The sequence below is a fragment of the Meles meles genome, chromosome 16 (assembly GCF_922984935.1).
Source record: "Meles meles chromosome 16, mMelMel3.1 paternal haplotype, whole genome shotgun sequence".
Taxonomy (NCBI): Eukaryota; Metazoa; Chordata; class Mammalia; order Carnivora; family Mustelidae; genus Meles; species Meles meles.
Genome location: NC_060081.1, coordinates 81742261 through 81766036, shown reverse-complemented (window position 1 = coordinate 81766036; position 23776 = coordinate 81742261). Strand labels below are relative to the sequence as shown.

Genomic DNA, 23776 nt, shown 5'->3' with positions numbered 1-23776 from the left:
CCAACTGAGACCTAAACCCTAGTTTAGGGTGTAGCAGGGGCCCTGTCCCTGGCACTTGGGGGGCACCCTGCCTGGTGTGCCCAAGACACACATCTGGGAAGCCCACAGTCCCGGGTCGCCCCCCCCATGGCCACGGGGGCTGAGATCCTGCTGCTGACCCTTCCCTGGGCACGGCCTGCGGGGCTGAGCTCGGGTCCCCCACGGGGCTCGTGGACGTCCCCGCACAGGTCAGCTGCCCGGCACCCGTGGGGGAGGAGGCTGGGGAGCGACACCCTTGGGCTGAGCCCTCTGGCCCCCGCAGCCTTCCTGTTGCTTTGTCCCCACAACCACAGCCTCCAGCCTCACACCGAGGCGGGGGGCCCGACCGGTGGGTGAGCGCCACCCCCCACCCCCGCCTGTAGGGGAGGAAGCTGAGGGCTTGGCTGCCACGCTGAGGCCCAGAGAGGGTGCCCGAGTCTCTCAGGTCCTTGAAGGCCGCTTGTCCTCGTAGCCACGGGACCAGGGCAGGGAGGCTGGCTATGCGAGGCCCACAGGCTGGGACGCCAGGCTGTCCCTCCCTCCCTCAGGCATCACCACCGCCATCCCTCCCTCCTGACTCTCCTGCCCTCCCCTCCCCGCCGGACGCACGGCCACCCGTCTCCCGGCTGGTCACCCTGAACATTGCCAGGGCTGCTGGGCACGGCTTCCAGAGGCTGGACTTGGGCAGGGCCTGCTCCCTGGGCTGTGCCTGGGTGGGGACCTGGACAGGGGTCCCTGGGGACGTGGAGGCTGAGGAGGGCTCATGCCTGCCCTCCTGCAGGCCTTGCGCCGTCCGGCCTGACCACTCCCCGCACGTGACTCGTGCGCAGAGGGATGGGAGAGCAGAGGTTGTCTGTGGCAGAGAGCTCACCCGGCCCATGGGGAAGTGTGGGCCTGGCTCTGGCGGGCGGTTAGAGCCGCAAATGGCTTCAAGTGTAAAATGGAAACCGCCTCGCAGAAGGGACGTTGAGAAATGAGCCCTCTGCCATTTTTAGAAACCAGACAGCAAAAATCCGCGGGAGTGGCCTGTTGAGAACAGAAGCTCCACTCACTGGCGGGGGGGCCGTCCGAGGGGCCGTCCCCTAGCTGAGCTTCGGGGCTTGAGGGCCCCATTGGCGGTCAGAGCTGCCTTGTCCAGCTCTGCTCTTGTGACCCAGTGAGGAAGCAGAGCACAGGGACGGGGCACAGGAGCTGTGAGGCTGACGGATGGAGGGCTTCGTGGAGGAGGCGACCCCCGGGCCCAGCTGAGCAAGTGGGGGAACGTGGACATCTGGAGAGATGAGGGCACAAATTCAAGGAGCCCAAACCTCCCTTCCATTGGATTAGAGCTGGGAGAACACGGGGTGCAGTGATCCACCCGCTTTCCCAGACTCAAGACTGCTCACCCCTTCCTCCAGGAAGTCCTCCCTGCTGTTCCCGCTCACACTGCTCACAAGTCGGTGCTGCTCTTCCTTGTCCTCATAGGGAACCCTGGGAGGGATGCAAAGAGCCCGACGGGTCTTGTTTGGGCTCGTAGGTTCTGGGGCTTTAGGCGGTCCCAGGGCTGTGCTGGGGCCGTCGGATGCTGCACAGTGAGAACACGGGGCTGGGGCTGGGTGGTCCTGCACTGGCCACAGAGCCAGGGGCCCAGGACACAAAACACGGCTGACGGCTTTGTTCAGGAGCCAGGACCAGGTGGTCTGGGACAACATCTCTCCTTGGACTCCGAGGAAGGATCCAGGCCTCTTTCAAATTAGCTTGGGGCAGCATCCTGGGCACCTATGTGGGCCTGCCCTCGGGCAGCGCCTCTCAGGTCCGCAGTGACCCTCAGGGAGCCCCTGCAGACTGAGGCCCGGCCCTGGGCTGTGGATGCCCGGGCCTGGGGCCATCTGCTGTGAAAGCTTTCAGGGTGCACTACTTCCAGCCCGGGCCTCCCCTTCCAGTCTCCCCGGATCCGTGTCCTTGTGAAAATTCACGTCCAGCTGCCTGTGTGTCAGTCTCCCCCGCCAGCCCCAGGCTCAGCGGCCACGCACAGCGACGCTCCTCAGAGTCCTTCTGCTAAGTGTCGGTGGCCACGCAGAGTGCAGACATCGGCTCCAGACTTGCCTGCTGGGGGGCTCGGTCTCGGGGAAGCAGGCTGCGGCTCCGGGCGGGGACGACCTTGTTTCTTTCTGGTGGCAGACAAAGCGGTTGGTGCCTCGCCGTGCTCCGGCACGCTAACCTCTGGTCCTGGAAACCCCGGGCCGGGGCTGGCTGGGGGACGGTGGGGGTGGCCGAGTCCGAGGAGCCTGCACGGGTCCTCGTGGGGGGAACGGTGGAACCAGACCTCGTCTCCCAGCCAGACCAGACGGGCACTCTGGGACTCAAGGAGCGCCTCTAGGATCCGTGAGCGCAGGTGAGGCTGAGACCCTCATCCCTGCCATATACTCCGGCGAGCACCAGAGCCCACCCTCCAGCCCATCAGCGCTGCCGTTCCCTGCCTGGGCTCAGAGGGGCCGGAGGGAGGGACCAGGCCCAGTCCCTGGCCGGCAGGTGGGCTCTGAGGCACTCACTGGGCCTCGCCACACCTGCAGCCTCGCAGTGGGACGTGGGAAGGGACGAGCTGGTCTCCCGGCTGCGCCCGAGGTGGCCCCATTACTGGCACAGAGAACGGTCCCAGCTGATCCCCAGATCAGTAATCAATAACGAAGAATAGTAAAGAAGAAAGCCTTCGGCGACGCTGGTAAAGCCCTTGGCTGGGCTCTAGCAGCCGCGCCGCGGGACGGCCGGCTTCTCTGCGGACGGGCCCGCGGGTGCAGGGGACAGCAGCGCCCTCTCGCGGGCGGGACATGGGATGCAGAGTGAGGGGTGGCCCCGGCCGGTCACCCCCAGCCCTCACCCAGGCCGGGCACCTCTGGGATGTCCTTCAGAGACAACCTGTCCTTCTGGGCTCCCTCGCCCACGGTGGCCGTTTCTCCAGGGCGGGAGGGACGAAAACACGTTGAGTTTATTGCTGAGGGGAGTGAAAATCCCTGTGCGGGGCCCCCGGAGAGCCACTCTGCCGGTGTCCTGCTGGCGACCCCAGCTCCCAGCGCCCGGCCGGGAGCCCATCCATCCCATGAACTGGTTAAGTTCAGGGAAGGGCTCCATTAAAACTCAGCAGGGGACCCCCAGAAAGCAACAGAAGTGGTCCCAAATGTTCTAAAAGCCTACGGAGATGCTCCCCCTGGGGGCTGGGGTGACGCAGTGACCGCGGCCCACGCTGCTGGCCCTGTGGAGACTCGCTGGAGCGTTGCTCCTTGCGGCTCCTGTCCGGTCAAGCCCTGGGGTTGGGACAGGTGAGAAGACCCCTTGGCTCTTCTGGGAACCCCTGGGGCCCGGGCAGTGTGTGGGGCAGGGTTTGGGGCTTGAGGCAGAGCCACCGGGAGCCCTCCCGTGCCAGGGGCAGGAGCTCTGGCAGGTGGCAGGGGTCCCCATGCGTCTGGCTGAAGAGAGCCAGGGATCTTGACCCCATCCTGGCCTCCCTGCTTGTTGTCCCGTTTCCAGCTTGCCGTTGGGCCAGAGCGACCTCCTGACTGGGTCCCAGCACCCATGTCCGCCCCTCCGGCCTGCCCAGCACAGCAAAGCCACCTTGGGTCTCCGTCCCAGGACGAAGTCAAGACCTGCTTTGCACACATGTCCCTTTGGCCTTCCTAATGGCTAACGGAGGCACCTCCATGGGGCCCCTGACCCACACTCAGTGACCTGCAGGTGCACTAAAAGTTATGGGCTTGGAGCAGAAGGGCTGGACCGGGAACCAGGCAGGTTTCCCGGGCACCTCGTCAGAGGGCTGTGAGGTCCGCTCGCATCCCCTTCCCTTTCCTCGCGCGCGTACGGGTTCCTGCTCTGCACTTGGACTGAGGGGACCAGTCCCGTGCTCAGCAGACAGAGTGCGTGTCTGCCCGGAAGAGAGCCCCTCCCGGACAGGCTGTCCTGGTGCCGCCCTCTGCCTCCGTCCCGAACGGTGGTCTGGTGGGGCTTTTGGTGGACCCCAGAGCCTGTGAGTGTGACCTTATTTGGAGAAAAGGTCTTTACAGATGCACTTAAGGACATGGAGATGAGCTCATGCTGAATTAGGGTGGCCCTAAGTCCAATGACATGTGTCCCTAAATAGAAGAGAGGAAACACAGACAAAGAGGAGACACCCTGTGAAGACAGGCAGAGACTGGAGGGACGCCCGGGGCCACGGGAAACTGGAAGGGGCAGGAAGGACCCTCCTCTAGAACCACGAAGGTGTGCCCCCTGCCCCCTGGCTTCAGGCCTCTGGCCTCCAGAGCGGCGAGCAGTGTGAGCGGTGAGGTCTGCTGTCCCTTGTCACCGTGGCCCCAGGGCACTTGCACTCGGCTCACGAGACCCTCACGACAGGGGGAAGCTGGTACGGTGCTGGGGGTTAGAGCCTTCTCCCAGCACCAGTATCTGTCCCTGGTGGTTTTAATTGGAGCTTTCTGAACACCTTCCAGCTGATCTCCAGATCTGACATAAACGTAGGTATTTTAATACATTAGACGGGCGTCTCTTAAACAAGCTGTCAGGAGAATGAATTGCAGGCAGTCGAGCGGGTGTCAACCTCGTCTAGTGCCCCGCGTTCATCCGCGTCAGGATGCCGGCAAGCGCGAATGGGGTGCCTCCCAGGCGCCTCGCTGCTCCAGAAAAGCTCCCTGCGGCTGGGGTGCGCGTCGCAACCCCAGATCACCGCCCACGTGTCTCGGCGCCCCGCTGCGGCTGGCTGCTGCACTTCCCCAATCTTCCGGGCCTTTGGGGGCAGAAAGGGTGCCCCCCAGGACCCCTGCCCCGCCCCGCCCCCAGCCTGGCAAGCGCTCTGCTCCTCCTCAAACCACCCAGCACCAAGGAGAGCAGGGGGCCCGCAGGCGGGCTCTGGTCCTCTGGAGGACAGCTTACATCGGTCGCACAGGCCTCGGGCCGGGGCAAAGCCTAGAGGCCAGGCATGTTGGCAGCCTGGGGGGACAGAGGGGCCTCTGGGCCAGGCACTTTGCTTCCTGCCTCACGAGCGCGTCCTGTAGACGCACCCCAGGATGGGCCCGGACCCGGCCACTCAACACCTGGCTCACAGGAGCGCCTGTCTGTATCATCTCGCACCCTCCCTCCTGTCCTGGACCCTGGTGCTGGCGCTCAGGGGAAGATGGGCAGAGCACCCGGAGGACCCCAGACGGCGAGCTTCCCTCAGGAGATTGTCCCCCGAAGTCACAGCATCATTCTGTGGCTGGTCCCTGCCTCCCTCAGGCCCTCCCCCGAGTGGGGAAGATCAAGCAGCGAGGTTATGGGGCTCCCGGCACCAAGGACATCCCAGAAGGGGGTGTCCCAGCTGCGTGGGCGAACCGCCTGCCCCCACTCGGCGCTCCTTTCCAGCCAGGGTTTCCAGCAGCAGCTGGTGCGCCCAGACCCGGAGATCCGGGGAGCGAGGTCGGCACAGATGTGATCGCCTCTCCCCAGCCCCAGGCGGTGCACAGTGACGCTCGGCAGCTCCCGAGCGCACACATCCTGTCGGGCAGAGGGCCTGAAGCAGACGGACTTACAGCTGGACGCACCTTGGACTTTGGCTCTGCGCCAGCAAGTGCTGGCTGTCCCGAAGCATGGGGCCCCCGGGTGACACGACCCACATGCACTCTCACTCCCGTCTGACCCTCGGGAGCCAGAGGCTCCGCGGTCCCGCCAGACAACAGGGAAATGATACTCCGTGAGCAGTTACAACCTCGCCATTCCTGAGTAGGGACGAGTCCCAAACGGCCGAGGCCTCTCGAACTTGCGGAAGTGGAAATCTGTGGGGTTCTTTTTCTTTTTTAACAGAGGAAGTGTTTTTGAGTTATCAGGGCACAAACTCACTGAAGAATGCTCTTAACCTTTAAATCTGTCAAGGGAGAGTTACTGAGCTTTACAATAAATTCACCTCGTAACAGACAACGAACTAAAAAAGTCTGAGTCCAAATAATGTCACTCTGTCTCGTAAGCTTCGGTGTAAGATTGACGCGAGCCCAGAGGCGCCCTCCGGCCTCCCGTCTCCAGGAGGACTCTGCTGCTTTGCTGGGCCTTCTGCCGCACCTTTGTTTTAATAGTTCCTCTGAAGCCAAGCCCTCTATCGTAAACTGTCTCAGATGTTTCTGAAAACAGGCGGTGTTTAAAATCCAGGGCTGACTCCCACTTGGGTTGCTGGACTAACTCTCTTGTCATAAACAAAGTGAAATTGTACCCTGCCCCAGCCAGTTGTTTTCAGACACAGGGTGAGCCACCGTGTAAGACCGTGGTGGCCGAGAGCAGGGAAACTCACAACGTGAGCCCGGCATCCCCCGTTTCTCTCCTTGGGGACATTTTCCGGATTGTAACCTGAGGAGCTGGGGTCCGGATGCAGCACGGCTACTCCGGCCGAGGAGGCAGAACTCAGAAGCTGGGGCCAAGGAGCAGTTTAAATCTGCAGAGAAGGCACTTGAGAGGGGGCCCTCAGTGTGGGGGGTCCTCAGAAGCCCGTGAGGGGCTCTCCATGGCCTCCACGTTGCGTGCTGCGTACACAGACTGAAACCTTGATTGGTTATCGCCCGTGGCTGGCGTTCTGACAGCGCTGGAGGGCAGCGGCCTCATTCACACACCAAGTGTCCCGCTGACATGCCAGGTCACATCCGAGGAACGAGCTCTGTGCCCTAGAGGGAGGTGCTCTAGATGCTGCCACCTAAACCTTGAAGCAAACCCCGCAGGGGACGCTGAGACTGGAGTTGAGTCCTCCCAAGTTAGAAGGGCTTGGGCTTCGGGAAAGCTGTGCGGGTGAGGTGTAAACCAGGGTGACGGGTCTGCGGCTGAACGGCCTACAAAAGTGAGTTGACAGTCTTCGAAGGAACATAACAGAACACAGAGTCTCTTCAACGCACCATCTACAGCGTTCAGGATAAATAAAAAATACTAGATATGCAAAGTAACAGGGAAATGTGACCCACTGATAAGGAAAAGAAAAAACCAATTGGTTAAAACAGCCCTCAAGGTAGCAACGGGAAGTGGGAAATATCAGGTGTGAACAGGTACAAGGTAAATTCTTGTTGGACTTTGATGAGTCCATCAGACTTTGATGGGCAGCCATCAGAAGAACAACTACAGACAGGTATTCCTAAAACAGTTAGTCGGGGAAATAAAATGGAATACTCTGGCTTCCCCATCAGAAGACTAAGAAAAGGATCTCTGGAAACTGGTGAGCGTGGGAGGAAATCTCAGCAGGGAGAGAGCTGGAAAGGGGCCCCCCAATTCCGTGCATGATTTGACATGAATCCTGGGCTTATCCTTCACCTGCCAATGCATGGAACATACCTAGAGAACTGGGGTAAAGGAAGGACCTGAAAACTGCACTGAGACATAAACTACCTCCCAGAACCAGGACAAAACCTGGAGCCGTGTGCTCCTGGGGAAGAGCAGGACAGCACTACAGAGGGTTTGCAAACGGCATTGACAGTGGAGCCACCACCAGACGGGGGGCAGATCAGGCTGCTCCACCTGGGCTCCGTGCCCAAAGAAACCACTAAAAACACCGACATCTCCAGAGTGTTCTAAATAACCCAAAACACCACAGCAATATCCAAAGTGTTCAGAACACAACTGTAGATGACTTATTATGGGAAGAGCCAGGAAAATAGGACCAACTCTCGTGGAAAAGACCATACAGACTGCTCTCGGGAAGACTCAGATGGTGGGACTCTAGGAGAGGACTTTGGAACAGGTGCAGGCACTGTGCTCTACAAGATAAAGGCAACGCTCTTGAAATGAATAGAAACATGCACGTTCTTCAAAGATGAAACGAAACGACATCGAAAGAACCAATGGAAGTTTTAGAATGAGATGATAAGGTTATGAACCAAAGTGACCCCCAGATACACCGGACGGAGCAAGCAGTGTCCTGACGCTCACGTCATCCCCGGCACAGACCGCGACTCTGAGCCGTCAGACAGGCCTGAACTCCTTCAGGGAACTGAAGTCACACCGGTGTGTTCTCTAACCGTAAGGAATTACGAATCAATGACAAATGCCGTCAACATTTGGAAATTAAACAACATGATTCTCAACAGTCCATAGACCAGCGGGAGTCCCGGGAGAAATGACGAAATATCTTGACCTGGATCGGAATACGTTGCAAAAATCTTGAAACGTTACTAAAGCACCACTCAGGAGGGAACTTAGAGCGTTCGATGTTTAACCTACAAAAGAACAAAGGCCCAGAGTCAATACTCCAAGCTTCTGCCTCAAGAAATTCAGGGAGCTGAGAACAAACTAAATCCAAACCGACCATGAAAAGGAAATGACGGGAGCATAAATAAATAAAACTGAAAACAGAAAGAAAAACCAGGAAACCGAAAGTTGGTTATTTGAAAAATAATAGTAATACTGGTAAACCCCCAGCGTATGGACCAGGGGAAAGAGGGTGCACGGGTCACCAGTACCAGGAATGAGAGAACAGGCGGTCACAGGACCCGTGGGCAGCCTAGGGGTGGCAGGAATCCCACCAGCTCCGTCTCCCAAAGGGGACGACTTAGATAACACGGACCAGTTCCTTGAAAGACACAAGTTACCAGAACTTTCTCCGGCAGAAGCACAACACTGGAATCCTTCTGTGCCCGTGAACGGAACAGAGTTCACCGCTGGGAACCTACCAACAAAACTCCCGTTCCAGATGGAGTCCCTGAGGAGTGATACCAACACTTTCAGGAAGACAGATGATCGCTTCCAGGAAACAGAAGAGGAACCGGTACTTCCTAAACCACTCTACGAGGCCAGCACGACCCTGACACCAAAACCAGACAAAGACACACAAGAAAATAAAACTATAGACCCGTATCTCTCATGAGCATAGACACAAAAATTCCAACAAATATTAAATCGAACCCGGCAACAGATACAAAGGACCACGCATGGCCAGGTGCGGCCGGTGCTAGAAATGTGAGGCTGGACCAGCAGTGAAAACCAGTAACATTTTCCACTGATACAAAGTCCCCAGAGTCGTCAGGTCCACAGAGACAGAGGCAGAGTGGTGGGCTCCGGGCTGGGGGAGGGGTGGCGGGGGGGGTGGGCTCTTTCGTGGGGATGGGGAGGTGAAGGCGTGCTGGATACCGGTGGTGGGGACGGTCATACAGCGATGTGAACATGCCTAGTGCCACTGCTCTGTACACTTAAAAATGGCTGGAACGGTAATTGCACGTTCTACGCATTTTGCCACAACGAAAAATTAACTGATGTAATTCACTGTGTTAACTGTGGAAGGAAAACCACATAGCCACACCAATAGACGCAGGAAAAGCACTGAACAAAATTCTACATCCATTCTCGACTGCTTAACCCGATAAAGGGCCTCCATGAAAAACTTAAATAAACGGAAAACCTCGTCCTTGATTGGAAAGTATGAAGACTTTCTCTCTAAGATCGGGAACAAGGGCAGGAAGTTTTCTCTTCCACTCTGATGACACGTCATGCTACAAGTCACAGCTGGAGCGATGCGGCGATAAGAGGAAATTAAAGGTGTGCAGAGTGGAAAGGAAGAAATAGAACTTTGTTCACAGACAACACGACTGTCTGCACAGAAGATCCAGGGAACCTACCAAATAGTTTGTGGAGTTCGTTAGTGTGCTCAGCACGGTTGCAGGACACAACGTCAGCATCCGAAACCCGATCACACTCCCGAACGCCAGCCATGAAAGCCTGGAAACAGAAAAACAATCCCTCAAACGTGAGTGTGCTGGGATCTGTATGCTGGGGGCCAGCACCGAGGACGGCAAAGGGGACCCAACCCAAAGGAAACATGCAGCGTCCTCAGGGACTGGAGGTCCCAGGGTGAAGACGGCAAGTCTCCCCACCACGACTGATGTGCTGACCCAATCCAAACCCAACCCCAGTGCTCTTCTGTAGATATTTAAAAGCTGGTTCTGAGATTTACGCAGACAGCAAAGGGCTGAAATCAGCCAAGTCGATTCGGAACGAGCTTCCCGAAGTGTGCCGGCGCCGGTGTGCAGGCAGGGCCGGTGCAGACGCGCAGACCGGTTGTCCAGGCAGGGTGCCGCGCGGGAGGACAGGCAGCCTTTGATTCAGGCGCCAAAAAGCTTCAGTGCAGGAAAGACCGTCTTTTCGTGAGCAGCGCTGGCCCCGTGGACACGTACATATGGAGAGAGCACCCGATCTCACGCTCTAGAGAAATGAACTCCAGACAGGTCAGAATCCTAAATGCAAGACGTGAACCCACAAAGACGGCGGAAGGTGGCGGGAGGAAGGTGCCCGGGAATTCCTAGACACAGCCCCGAAGGCAGCGTCCACGCCACGGTCGGAGAGACTGCACTCCGTCAGAATCGGTGGTCCCTGGGGACATGCAAGGTCAGGAGAATGCAAAGATCCGCCCCAGAGAGGCAGAGACTATCTACAAATCACGTATCTGGACGACGGACTCTCAGGCAGAATATATTTTAAAAACTCTCCGAATTCAACCGTAAGAAAGCAAGTCGGTTTCACCACTGGGCAACCTATGGGCTGACTTTGGCAGAGAAGGGACGCGCCCCAAGTCACCCGCCATCACGGAAAGGCCAACCAAGCCACGACAGGGTCCCATCACACGCCCCCGGGACAGCTGAGTGAAAACGAGCGGAAAACTGAAAACCGACTGTGGCGGGTGTCAGCGAGGAGGCGGGGCCCCTCGTCCTTCCACGAGGTTGCGGACACTCGGCATTTTCCACTTTGGAAAAGCTTGGCAGCTTCCCAGAAGGCTGAACACACTTCCTGGGGCACCCGGCTGTGGGGCTCCCACGCGTTCACTCGGGAGAAAGGAGGACACGCGGTCGCCGGGTATGGCATCAGCTTCACTCGCAACCGCTCCAACCCGGAAGCCACCAAAGGTCCTTCACCTGCCAGATGGATACACAGCGACGGCGTCCTCCACAAACAAGATGGCGATACAGCCGACGCTGCGGAGCGGTGCCCAGGGCCACAGTAAGAAGCCACACTCGGGGCCACGCCGCAGAGGCTCCGTTCCCGAGACGTCCTGGAGAGGCGCCCGGCGGGGACACGAGATCTCCCAGGGGCGGGGCCGGGGCTGACCCCAGAGCAGCAGCAGTAGAGGAAGCGGGGGGGCCCCGAGACTGACCTCGACCCTCCAGGGGTGGGGGGTCACGCGGCTCTACGCATGCGCCTGAACTCAGAAGTCGACAGGAGGGAAGTGAGGGGCGCCTGGGTGGCTCAGCTAGTTGGGCGGCTGCCTTCGGCTCAGGTCATGATCCCGGGATTTCAGGATCGAGTCCCGCATCAGGCTTCCTGCTCCACGGGGAGCCTGCTTCTCCCTGTGACTCCCTGCTTCTCCCCCTCTCATGCTCTCTCTCACCGTCCCTTTCTCAAAAAAAAAAAAAAAGAAGTGATTTTTACCAGGTGTCCACTTTGAAATAAAGGGTTTCCTGCAGGACCCTGCCTGTGGATAACAGGGAACAGCTCCTGGCCCCGGCGGGGGGGGGGGGGGTCCCAAACCAGAGGGCCAGGTCTCCCCACACCTGTGGCTACCTCACGGCTGTGTGCGGGTCACGGAGCCCTCACTGGGCACCCGGAGCCATCCAAGGCACCTTGAGCGTATGACGTCCCCAAGCCTCAAGGCCAACAACCCTGGCAGTCAACCGGCAGCAGGGCGGGAGGCTATGGGGCACCAGCTCTCCCCCTCCCGCACGCCCCGGCTTGGCTCCGGGGGCGAAAGGACGCACCAGGTCACGCGACTGGCCTGGGATCTGGCCGCTGGCCCATGCCGAGCCCACTGTGCTGCTGCTGACGACCCCCAAGGTGCCCGCTCCCCGGCAGCACGGGCGCTCCCCTCCCCCCTGCCCTGCCCCCACACCAGCCCGGAAGGTCGAAGGAGCGGCAGGAGCTGATGTGGGACGCCCTCCACGTGGGCAGAGCGAGGCTGCAGGTCAGTGGCCCCACCATGGGGCACCGGGTCTGGCTCGAGGGCCCTGCCCTCTCCGGCCTCGGCTTCCAGGTGGGACCTGGAGAACCCGGTGTTTCCACCGGGACGGCGCCTGGCCCGTAGGCGGCTGCTGGTGTGCTGGGTCGGCCCGAATGTTGGGGTGCGGCTGGGGAATGGCAGGGGTGCAGGGCGCTGGCAGACCCCACGGCTGGGAGCCCAGCAACATCGTCCCCCCCGGCTGTGGAACTCGGGGTTTCCCGGGGGCTGAGTGGAGGGGAGAGAGTGCTGCCGGAGGCCTGGAGCTCCCCACGGACGTTCCCGGGACCCCTCTGGTCCTTGTGGGCCATCGAGTCCCCAGGACAACCATGCAGGCCCCAGAGACCCGCCAGAGAGGGGACCTGGCCACCCCCCAGAGCCTTCATGGGATGAGGCCTCGGCGCCCTTCATGCTTGTTTCTGACAGACTCACAGAGACGTAATAGTTCCTGTTCCCTGAAGGAGCCCTCAGTCCACAGCTCGTCGTAAACGCCCAGCCACGTCGCCCAGCCACGTCGCCACCACCGCAGTCAAGGGGCAGAACACTTGGGGCCCAACACCACCCCACCCCGGCCCCTCAGCCACGAATCTGTCTGTCGCTTTGGCGTTTCCAGAATGTCCAGCAGTGGGACGCGTGTCTCGGGCGGCCTTCTGAGGCTGCTGTCCCCGCTTGGCATAGAGGGTTCGTCGTGGACACTCTGGCTGTCAGTGAAGCCTGCAGACGGGCTGGAGAGCCCACGGGGGGGGGAGGGGGGCAGGAATCTAGGCACAGAGAGTGGAGTGTGTGCAGGGGCTGGGGTGGGAGGGGCAGTCAGGGTCTGAAGGGGTCAGAGCTCCCTGCCTCAAACGATGGCTGCGTTCTGGGAACAGGTGTCAGGGATGGTTGTGCTGAGACGGTTGAAACGGGAAATTTCATGCTGTGTATCTTTCACCACAATAGAAAACAAGAAAGAAAGGTTTTGGATCCTGTTTTCTGCTCCAACACAAACCCCGAGGAGACCAGATGGGGTGTCTGGCTGCTCTTTCTCCGGTGCAGACAGACAGAGGCTCCCTGGCATCCCGAGCGGGCCGGCCTGTCCCCATCCAGGAGACTCTCCCTGGGAGTGAGGACGGCCCCCAGGTACCCCGCTGGGCCCACCCTGCACTGCGGAAGGCCCTGGGATGGACTTTGTCCCGGGACAAGGACACTCTCTTATAGAGGAGCAGCACAACTCTCCAAATGGGAACCCACACCCCAGAGCGACTCAGCCTCATCATCTCACCATGGACGGTGCCCGGGTTTGGCGAATGCCCCTGCCGTGGGCCTCACGGCGGTCCCAGCACCTCTTTGGAACACAGGTGTGGTGCTCTGCGCTCTGGGTCTAATGCCCGTGGCCGGGCTCTGCTCTCAGGGCTGGGTGCGCCGGGAGTCCAGAAAGTCTGTCCAGCCAGGAGACTCGGGCATGGGAAGGAGGCTCAGTGCTCGGGGCAGGGCTATGCTGTCCTCGGGCTGCGGAGAAGGGGTACAGGACGGCGCCAGTGGGGAGCCATTCCGTGGGGGACGCCCTCCCCTCGACGATGTCTGTTTCGCGGGGACCTGTGTCTTGCCGAACGTTACTGACGAGAGCCTGCGCCACTGAGGTCAGCCGCTACCTGCGGTTCACGGGCAGGGGAAGGAGCAGAGAACCAAGGTGCCACAGGACGGAAATCCTGAGAAAACGACTCATGGTCTGACTCTAGTGGAACCCATTTTCTTCCGCTCAGTGGAGATGGATCCTGCTGCCTGTGTCCGTGCAGTCGCATGAGACTCTAAGGGCCGAGCGTCAGAGAGGCCGCAGACCCCGGGCGGGAGGGTGTGGGGCACCAGCTCCTCTCCCTCCCCCACGCCCTGGCTCAGCTCCGGGGGCGAGAGGACGCACCCCTGCCCAGGGCGGCCAGCTGCCCCCGAGCTCGGGCCCAACCCCCACCAGGAGCACTTCCGTCTGAGAAGGAGTACAGAAGCAGGAGCCCCAGGAGCCCGAAATCACAGCCGGAAAGTGTTGGCACAGAGCGACCCAGACGCTGCTTCCACGGTGGGCGAGGCCGCGCCGCCCCTGCCCTCCGCTCCCCGACCCCTGCCCTCCCCTGGGCACCGCTGCTGTGCGGAGGGGCCGTTCTGCCCTGGGGAGGCTCTGAGGTGCCCTCTGTCTCTGTTCCCGGAGCTCAGGTGCTCCCGGGGTGGAAATACTTGACCATTGGTTTGAGCATCACAAAGACTAAATTTACTGAGAAAAGAGCAGATTCAGGTCTCAGCAGAGACGAAGCCCTACCGTCCCCACGGACGTTTGCCAGGGACTGCGCCCCACATGAGGACTAGCGTGGGGCTCTGGGATTCTGCCCAGCTGTGTCCCTCAGCACCGAGGGCTGGGGGTGACCCTGACTCTGGGGGTCAGTGCTCAGGGCACCTGTTAGGGAAGTCTAGACTCTGCCCTTCCCTCTCCTGCCCACCGTGCGCATCCGTCCCCCACGTCCCATGCTCCGAGTGGCACAGAGGCCTCCGTACTTCTGACGGAAAAGATGGGACCTCCCAGACCCCCTTCTGTTAACGGAGCGGCAGAGACGCCTGCAACACGGACAGGGGTGCTGCTCGGGAACCTGGTCACAAGCTGCGTGTGTACACACGTGTGTGCACGTTTCTCTGTATGTGCGTGCACACATACGGGTCTCCTCTGCCTGTGCACACGTGTTACATCTCAGTGTGTCCACACTCGCACGTGCGTGTCTGTGTACGTGTCCCTGCGTGTGCGTCTGTGTGTCTGCGTATGCGTGGACACAGCCCCCCAGGCTTTACGACACTGGGCCGGAGGGGGTCAGCACCAACCCGACTCTCCTTCTTTAACTGGGAAACTGAGAACACACCTGGGGAGAGGAGACAAGGAGGAGCTGCGGCTGGAACCAGGCCAGAGCTGGCGACCAGGATGGCAACCGCCTCGGGGCAGGCAGAGGCCCGGGTCGGGGCTGGGGGGCTGCCGGGATCAGGAAGCCGGGCACGCATCTGGCCGAGTCAGATCTGAACCGATGCTCAAACCCTCCAGGACTCTGCCGCCGCCTGTCTCTGGTCACACTGCAGGTTCGCTGGGGGGATGGACATGAACCCTGCCCCCGACCCACCCCAAAGCCAGCCACAGAGAGCCTGGGGCGGCAGGATCCACGTGGTGCCTGAGGTTGGAGCCGGGGACTGGGCAGGGCCGCAGGGGGATCAGACATGACCCGTGTGGGCTGACCCATACGGGCAGGGCCCTTGTGGGGACTGTGTGCGCCCTGGGGAGACGGTGCACCGAGGGGGTGATGGGGTGGTGCTGTTTCTCCTGTTTCTAGTGAGAAGGCCCTCAGGGGCAGGAAGTCTTCGCTGCGACTGACAGTCTGTCGGAAAGACCGAATCAGCGCCCTCCAGGGGTCAGAGGGAAGGCGGCAGGCCCCGTGGCCTCCTCCTCCCAGCTACCAGGTCAACTTGGGGCTCAGGGTCTGGGGTCTCAGCTGGCCTGGGCCTTGCCCTTCCCTCTGACAGGCTCCGCGTGGCCCAGCTCCAGGAGACACACCCGGACATCGCGCAGCTGCTTTCAGCAATGACTATTCAGAGTGGCTCGGAAATCCGATCCTGGATCCCCTCATTTCTAAACAGGCTCCCGCAGGCCAGGGCCCAGGAGGGGCCCTTGTGGACAGGGGGCTGGCGGCCTCCTGGGAGACACGCAGGCTCTCCTGCTTTGAAAAGGGGGGTCATCTGATCGGCTGACCCCCCCTGCACTTCCAGCGCGGCCGGTGAGAGGGGACACGCCCGGGCACAAGCACGCAGCGCCCCCACTCCACCCCAGGCAAGCATCGCTGCTTGAAAGCAGCGACGTTCGCCCCGACCTGCCCAGGGGCCCCGAAGCCCAGATGGGGGACGCGAACCTGGAGCCCATCTCCTGAGCTGGAGCCGGGTGTGCAGAAGGGAGCGGGGACGGTGGTGAGGCCCCGGCCACACTCCCGGGAGCGGCTCACGGCCGGCTGCCCGGAGGGAAGGCAGCTGGAGCCTGGGGCCTTCAGGGGAGACGGAACGTCCGGTCCCCGAGGGAGTCGGGCCGCAGCGAGCGTTTAGTGAAGGCTGTGCCCGTGGGCGCGGAAGGGGCTGCTGCAGACACCCGCCAGGACGCGCCCTGGGTGCTGCCGGTGTCCCTGCACAGGGACTCGGGGGACGGCCCTGTGGGGGAGACGTGGTGTCACCTAGACGTCTGATCACATGGGGCCGAGGGAGAGGAGGCCGGAGTGGGGAAACGCTGCTTGGGGGTGCTGCGCTCATGCCACCGTGGCTTCTTTGGGAGGATTCAAACCCGCCTGCTCCTGGCCAAGCCCTGGGGAGCCCAGGCAGGGGCAGGAGTCAGAGTAGAGGCGGCTGCCACGTGGGCAGCGAGGGCCAGTGACCTGAGCTGCTGAGCCCAGCCTGCCCCACGACACCTTCGGAGGCTGGCGGTGTGGCTGCTGGGCCCCCACCCTGCGCAGCTCAGGGGAGGCCCCTGCACAGCCGGTCAGAGACAGGAGCCAGGGAGACAACGTGGGCCCTCTGAGGCCTCCGGAAGACAGTTTCCCACCGCTCGTCGCACGCGGCCCTGTGTGGCTTTGCCTCCCGTGCAGAGTCGGCGTCACAGGCAGGCAGCCGGGCTCTACGACCCTCCCTGAGACGTGCGGCTGGGGGTGGGGCTCCTCGGGGGGGGACCCTGTGGCCATAAGCTGCAGCCCGGAGGGTGACGCGTAGACAACAGCTCCTGTGCGCGTGGCCGGCCCCCACCCCAGCCCACTGTCCTGCTTCCAGCAGGAGCCCTGGTCAGAGGTGGGAAAGGATGGCCAGATGGGCACGGGGCACCCCGGCCCCCTCCTCTGGCTCTGCCCAGCACCGGCCCCCCCAGACCCTTCACCTCTGTCCCACCCTGCACCTCCACGGCCGCCTGGTCCTAGGGCCACAGCACCATCCGAAGTGGCATCTCTCCCTGGACTTCTTCCACACAGGGCCCTTGCCCAGGTGAAGCCTTCTCTCCGTCCTGCGGTGCCTCACCCTGCCAGGACGCCTCGCCCCAGCCGGTCCCTAAGGAGGGCTCCCGCCGGGGCTTCCGTGGCTTCTTGCTCAGACCCTCGGAGGGCTGTTGGGCACAAACACCGTGTTGTCCACCTCACAACGGTCCCCCACCGGCCACCACGCACAAACACCTCAGGATCTTCCCAGCAGAAGCAACTTTGTCCTCACCACCACCAACACTGTGCTTCTGAGCACTGCCCCGAGCCAGGAACCACACGAGTGCTTCCCACGCACTTTCTCCCGAATCCTCTACCGCCTGAGGTCGGGCTGGGGTTACCCGGTTCACAGATGGGAATACTGAGGCTTAACTAAGGAACCAGTCCCAGGTGCCAGCAGGTTTGGCTATAGCTCCAAGTGTGAGTGGGGGCGGGGCAGCCAGGAGGCACTGGCCGAGGGCGGGGGTGGGGGGAGGTCAGTGCTGGCCTGCAGAGGAGACAGACCTAGCCTCCTGGGGCCGCAGATCCTTTCCGGGAAGCCGGCGAATGGGGCCGTCTCCAGCCCACACGTGTTTACCTTAAACCTCAGGGAGTTCGGGGACAGCTGAGGCCCCTCTACGGACCCTCTGAGATGTCCCTGATCTGAGGGCCCAGTCCCCTTTGAGAGGAGGGGACAAGATGGGGTCTGAGATCTGGCAGCTCAGGAGTGAAAGGTGGGGGAAGGGGGTCAGGCTGCTCCTGAGCGCCCAGCCCCCTGCCTCCACCCCCTTCCCGGCTGCACAGGAATACAGTCTCCTGGGGATATCCTCTTGCTCCCTGCCCCAGAGGGCACACAGGCTGGAAAGGACTTTTGAGGGGAGGGAAGGAAGGAGAAGCCCGAGATGCTCGAGGCACCCCTGAGGGGGGAGTGCCTGCCAACCCTGCCCCCTGGCCAGACCCACTTCTTCCCCGCCCCTCTCCCCCGACACGGCTTCTCACCTGGATGACGACCTTGATCGTGGCGGTGCCCACGACGGGCGTACACACCAGGCCGCCGGGGTGTTGGCCGTCGGCGCTGCGGTTCTGCTGGCCCATGGTGAAGGGCATGGGCACAGCCAGCAGGCCCGAGGCGAGCCAGATGGCGCTGATGAACTTCTTGGTGCGGCTGCGAGACATGAGGGTCTTGGCCCTGAAGGGGTGGCAGATGGCCAGGTAGCGCTCCACGCTGAGGCTGGCCACGTTGAGGGCCGTGGCGTAGGTGCAGGCATCGCGCAGGAAGTAGTAGCCGCGGCAGCCGGCGTCGCCGAAGGCCCAGGGGTGGTGCACCCAGATGAAGTTGTACAGCTCCACGGGCATGGCCAGCAGCAGGATGAGCAGGTCGGACAGCGCCAGGCTGCCCAGGTGGTAATGCACGGTGCTCTGCAGGCTCTGCAGCGACTTCTTGCGGCCCAGCGCGAACGCCGTCACCGAGTTGCCCACCGTGCCCACCGCGAAGAGCGTCAGGTACACGGCTGTCACCAGCACCTTGGAGTAGATGTCGGTGTTCACGTCCAGGTCGCTGCTGGGCGCCGCTCGCAAGCGCTCGGACTCGTTGCCGGTGCCATTGCCGAAGCCAGGGACCAGGAGTGCCGCCTCCAGCCCGGAGGGCGGCAGCGGGAAGGGTTTGGCGCCGGGCGCGCCCTGGGGACCGGGCGCCGAGCCGTTGAGGCGCATGGTGGGCGCGGCGCCGGCGGGGACCTCAGCGGAGGGAGCGGCGGGGAGCGCGCAAGACTGCGAGCGGGCGCGCCGTCCAGCCGGGCAGCTCCCGACCCGGCCCGCGGCGCGCTCACCGGGGGCCGCCGCTTCCCTCCCGCTCCCGGCGGGCCCGGCTCGCTCCGAACTCCAGCCTCCGCGGCTCTGCGGGTCCCCGGCGCGCGGAGAGCCTGTGGCGCCGAGCGGAGCGCACGCACGGCCGCCCCGGCACGCTCCCTCCCTCGCCTGCGCGGTCCTCGCTCGCGCTCCCCGCGCGCCCCCGCCCCGCACTCCGCCCGCCGCGCCCGCGCCTCCCGGGCTCCGCGCCTCCACTCAGCGGGCGGCAGCGCGGCGCGCCCAGCCGTGGGGGGCGGCGGCGGCGGCGGCGGCGGCGGCGGCCCAAACCTCTGTCCCCGCCCAGCCTGAGTGTGGGGCTGGCGGGTCCCCCCGCGCCGCCGGGGGTGCGTAGGGGATAAGGGTTCCTTCCCCACACCGCTCCCAGGAGCGTGCTCTTCGTCTGGGGTCTTCCCGACTTCTCACGCCCTGCCCCCACCCCCAGGAAGGGAACTGCCCCCAGGTCGCTTGCAGCGCTCTGGGGGGTGGGGGGGTGGGTAAGGGAGGGACAGGGGTACCGTGGGCTGAACAGCCCGCACGGTGCCATTCTGGGTGCTCAGGGGGGCTCTGGCACAACTGGGTGGGAGTGGTGAGTGGGGGGGCAGAGAGCGGGAGCAGAGCAGCGCCCCTCCCCAGACGACGTGGTCCTGCACCTGGCACCCTGCTGGGCTTTGTCCCACCGTGCGTTCCAGTGGGCACTCTGGCCCCTTATCACCACCTGGATGTAATCATCAGAAGTCCCCCTCAGAGCCCATGTCCAGCAGGCTTGGGAAGGGTGGCCCTGGGGGTCCCGGGGGGGGGGCCTGTCTGGCTGTCCCTGCTGTGCTGAAAACGGGAACCTGGAGGAGGTGGAGCGGGGCGAGGCTGGGGTGTGGGAGGAAGAGGTCAGGCCTAAGAAGCTTGATCAGACAGACCAGCCCAGCAATGGGTCCGTATTTATTCCTCTCTTTTCAACTGGCTTTGGACTTGCCTGCTCTGCAGAAACCTGATGTTCTCATCAGGCAATCCCAGCACATAAAAATACATGCTTAAAAACTCAGCCTTCAGAGACAGCACAAACCTCCCTTTGCTGGAAGCCGGTAGAGCAGGCTGGGAGGCTCCCGGCACGGCTCCGTCCCGGCCTCGCTGCTTCGAAATCCGGCACCTGCTTTAGAGTCCCTGTGCCTCCATTTGTCATCTGTAAAATGGGCGTGGTGGTTGAATGGACGGCGCCCGCCAGGGCTGCTCTGGACGCTGAGGGTGCGGGCAGGCAGCAGGGGCTCCGTGGACACCTGCGGGTGGGTGTTGCTGACGGGATGGTGCAGCGGCCTCACAGGGCGTGCGGGGGAAGGCCCAGGCCGGCAAAAGTGGCGTTAAACCCCAGACGGTAAGACCAGCTTGCTCTCTGGAAGGCAAGTCCACCAACTAGGTAAATGGCTCTTGGGATGGGGACCTGGGTATGCTGGTCACAAGAAGAAGGGACGGTGCCAGACCACGTGGGAGCCCTGGGTGACCCTGGGGTCTTCCCACGGGTGGCGGCATCTGGTCGCCACTCTCAGGAGCCTCCCCAGGGGAAGGCACCAGCTGGTGGCCACTGGGTCCCCGTCCCTTTGCCGGCCAGCAGCTGAGGCTGCCCCGAACGACTCCGGAGGAAGCGTGCTCTGGCCCAGCTGCTTAAGCTCACTGTTTGGTTTTCAAACCCTGACCTTTGCGGTAAGCCGGCCTTCTTTTCAAAGATTTCTTCTTGAGCCAGCCTAGGAGCTTAAAAAATCATAAAAGTCAACTTAGTGCAAATATTGGACAAGGCATTTGCTTAACACCATGGAGGAAATGTCACTTGGAAGGCCTCGGTCTACAAAGGGGGCAGCAGGCCCTTGTTGGGGTTCCCTGGTGGCCCTCTTGGAACCCCTGTCCCGTGTCCCGGGAGCCTGGACAGCACAGAGGCCAGAATCTTCCCACTCATTTGGCACGAGCGTGTCCTGTAACAGCTGAGACCCTTCTAAGAAAGTGTCGGCACGGTGTGGGGAGGACGGATCCTGGGTCTAGCTGTGTCTGTGGGTGACGGTCCGTGCCCTTGGCTGGTGTCTGTCCCCGACACTGACAGGTGAAGCTTGGCACTTGGCTGGCTTTGGGGGAGGGGAGCCCTGATGGTGAGCTGCTCAGAGAGCCTCGGGGCCTGTTGCCCCTGAGCCCAGGCTCCAGGTGCCGCGTGTCAGGGCGAGCTGGCCGGTCCCATGTGCACGGATGTCTGAGCTTCGCGTACAGAGCCCGCTGGGCCGGTCCCTGGCCGCCTGCAGCTGTGGGAGGAGTCGGGGGACTCACTCATCTCAGGAGTCAAGATCCAGGCTGGGGAGACGTCCGCTTTTCTGGGTGCAGGATTTTAGTCCCTGGAGTTATCAGTGCCCTGGGCTGCCCTCTGCCCTGGAGGTCTCTCTCTTTCCTCTGGGCGCCCTCCACTGGAGGGCAACTCTGGCAAGCAAGAGACATCTTCCTAAAGTAAGAAAAAATAATCCGGTGACCGTCGTACCGCTGTGGGGACATCACGGTGATGTTTCCTGCAAGGCTGGGCTGGGGGAGTGAGGGCTTGTGTGGAAAGGTGCTGTGAGGAACGCAATTCGAGGAAATGTAATTGCACATCCGTGGAGTTTTAGCTGTGGATTTTCCCATCCGCGACACGTGCCCGAATGTACAGCATTCCAAGGGAAATTTTAAAAACAGAGCAACGCGTGTGCAAATGCAAGTGAGGTGTGAGTGTGAGCCGTCGGGAGGCCAGGCAGAGCTTCGCTCCGTGGGGGCCCCCGCGGGCTCACGGCCTGTACCGGCTGTCGGCAGACCCCAGAGGTCCCGCTGCGGGCCCGTTGAGTTCCGCTGTGTCATCCTTGTCTCTCCCGGCCTCCTCGTGAACCGCATGCCCTTCACGTGGTCCGTGTGCCTGTGTGTGCGTGGGAACGAGAACACGTATGTTGGGCACCTGGGCACACAGGCTCAGAGATCTTCACTGGCAAGCGCATTGCCGGCCTCAGCCCCTGGGCTGGGTGCATGTGGCGGGGAGGGAGGGAGGAAGCCCCCGAGCGGGGAGCGTGCCTCCAGCATGCCCCCCTGCCCCGGGAGCAGCAGCGCAGAACCTCACTGGGCCGCGGCCTTCTCGTGGAATGTGTGTTGAAACCGCTGTGGGCGCCTTCACCAACGGGCTGGGCCCTGGCCCTGGGGCCCCTCATTCTCGGATCCGTGTGGACGAACGCTGACAGAGTTCATTTCCATCGGCCAGAGGCGCTCTCCTAGGGCTTCCCCTGCATCCGCTGTCCCTTTGTCCGTCTGTCCAGCAGTAACCGAGTGTGGTCAGCACCGGGCACAGGGGGCTGCCTTCCCAGGGCTCACAACACACCATGTGGGGAGCGTTCCGTGCCGAAGTGTTTGCAGGTGGGGGTCTGGGTGTGAGGGGAGGAGGGCTGAGGGGCCTGGCTCACGGCCAGAGGTGAGGACGGAGGGGCAAGGCCGGGACCTCAGTGCCCGGCCCTGGAGGGGGGCACGGGGGGGGGGGTTATTCCCTCTGGATGTGCAGGAAGGCTGTGCTGTGGCCGCAGGTCAGGGGCAGGTCCCTCTGGGACCCTCACCCTCTACGCCTCCGGCATCACCGCGCCCAGAAGCCAGCGCCTCCTCCTCACCAGCCCCGGAGGCTTGTCAAGCAGAACACTGGCAGCCCCCGGCCCTTCCGGCAGCCGAGGGCGGGACAGCCCGGTGGAGTGGCGCCCGCGTGAGCCCCGTCTGGGGTGAGGCGCCACGCCAGGAAGCTGGTGTTTGGGAGGAAAGGGGCCAGGTCGGATCACCTCCTCAGGAACACCTCCTGTTCAAGGCGTCTTGGTCCCCGGAAGTGTCCTGGGACGGCTGGCTTCGGTTTCGGGTGGGCGTGCCCACGAGGGTGCTTGTCAGAATCGCCTTAGAGGCGGCACGGCGGCCCCCCCCCGGACCCGGCTTGGAACGGACGGAGGGGCCCTCTGGACGGAGGCCACCGCCGCCTCCCCGCTCACCCCCTCCTGGTCATGCTGGGAGGAGGTCCCTGATTTGCTCTTGGGCAGAAGACACACACACACACACACACACACACACACACACACACACAGAGCACGTCTAACACAGAAGGACAATCCCATCTGCTCAGTGTGCAAAGAAAAGCGGTGTGTTTGCAGCTCTCGCCCTAGGAGACGGACAATTTCTGAGCCTGTTATAAATTCACCAATTTGTGGTTGAATTTCCCAGGCACACTCTGCACATAACAGGCAATTTAAAGCCGAGAGGGTCCCGTTCGGCTGCTCTGACGCTTCTATTTATTATCTGGAGGAAGGGGGACAAGGAGGAAGGGGGACTGGGAGTTCTTGGACTCGAGAGCATGCTGGCCGTTTGACAGCCGTGTGCGGGGGACCCCTCCCCATGCCCCCGTCCCCAGCACCTCCCTGGGTGAGGCGGGAAGGGGCAGGGGGGCACCGGTGCCCCTGCCCCTGCTTCCTGACTTCTCTCCTCCTTGGCGGGGAGGATGGCGCTTGCATAAACATGATGTTGACGGTCCCAGCGCTTTCTCTGCAGATCCGAGCTCACTCCCTTTGTCTGTCATCAGGAGTTCTAGTTGCCTAGAAATATTTAAATAGAAGAAATGTCTCTCATCTCGTAGTGACTTCATACGAGTTCCAAAAATAAACTCGAACCGGAGGCTCTTTTGTCATTCCTGCCTCAGAGCTCCGGGGCTGCTCGAGGGCACACCTAGCCAGGTGTGGGGGGCGGAGGCTGAGTGACCGCAGGGGCCCGGGACGGAGGACGGGTCTCGCCGAGGTGCGGCAGCAGGCCGGGCAGCCTGTGGATTCCCATGCGGCCCCCACAGCACGTCCGGGACTCTAGAGAGCCGCGACCCAGCCGAGGGGGCGTCACAGGCATCCCCGTTTCCCTCCTCCCTCTGCCCTTACTCTCCCCTGTGGACACAGTGAGTCCTGCCCTGCAGGCGGGCACAGGCGAGTGC

At 62.2% G+C, this 23776-nt stretch overlaps 2 protein-coding genes across 2 annotated transcripts in view; one reads left to right on the top strand and one right to left on the bottom strand.

Annotated features, from left to right (window-relative positions):
* Positions 1 to 18888, bottom strand: part of NTSR1 (neurotensin receptor 1) — a 45542-nt gene extending 26654 nt beyond the window's left edge. Inside the window, exon 1 of the mRNA XM_045981891.1 lies at positions 17944 to 18888. Coding sequence (XP_045837847.1) covers positions 17944 to 18657 — 714 coding nt within the window. The 5' untranslated portion in view covers positions 18658 to 18888. The remainder of the gene's footprint in view (positions 1 to 17943) is intronic.
* On the top strand, positions 18656 to 19144 carry LOC123926656 (nematocyst expressed protein 3-like). The gene has a single exon (XM_045980593.1). It carries the CDS (start codon positions 18656 to 18658, stop codon positions 19142 to 19144), a length of 489 nt encoding a protein of 162 aa, XP_045836549.1.
* Positions 19145 to 23776: the final 4632 nt, after the last annotated feature.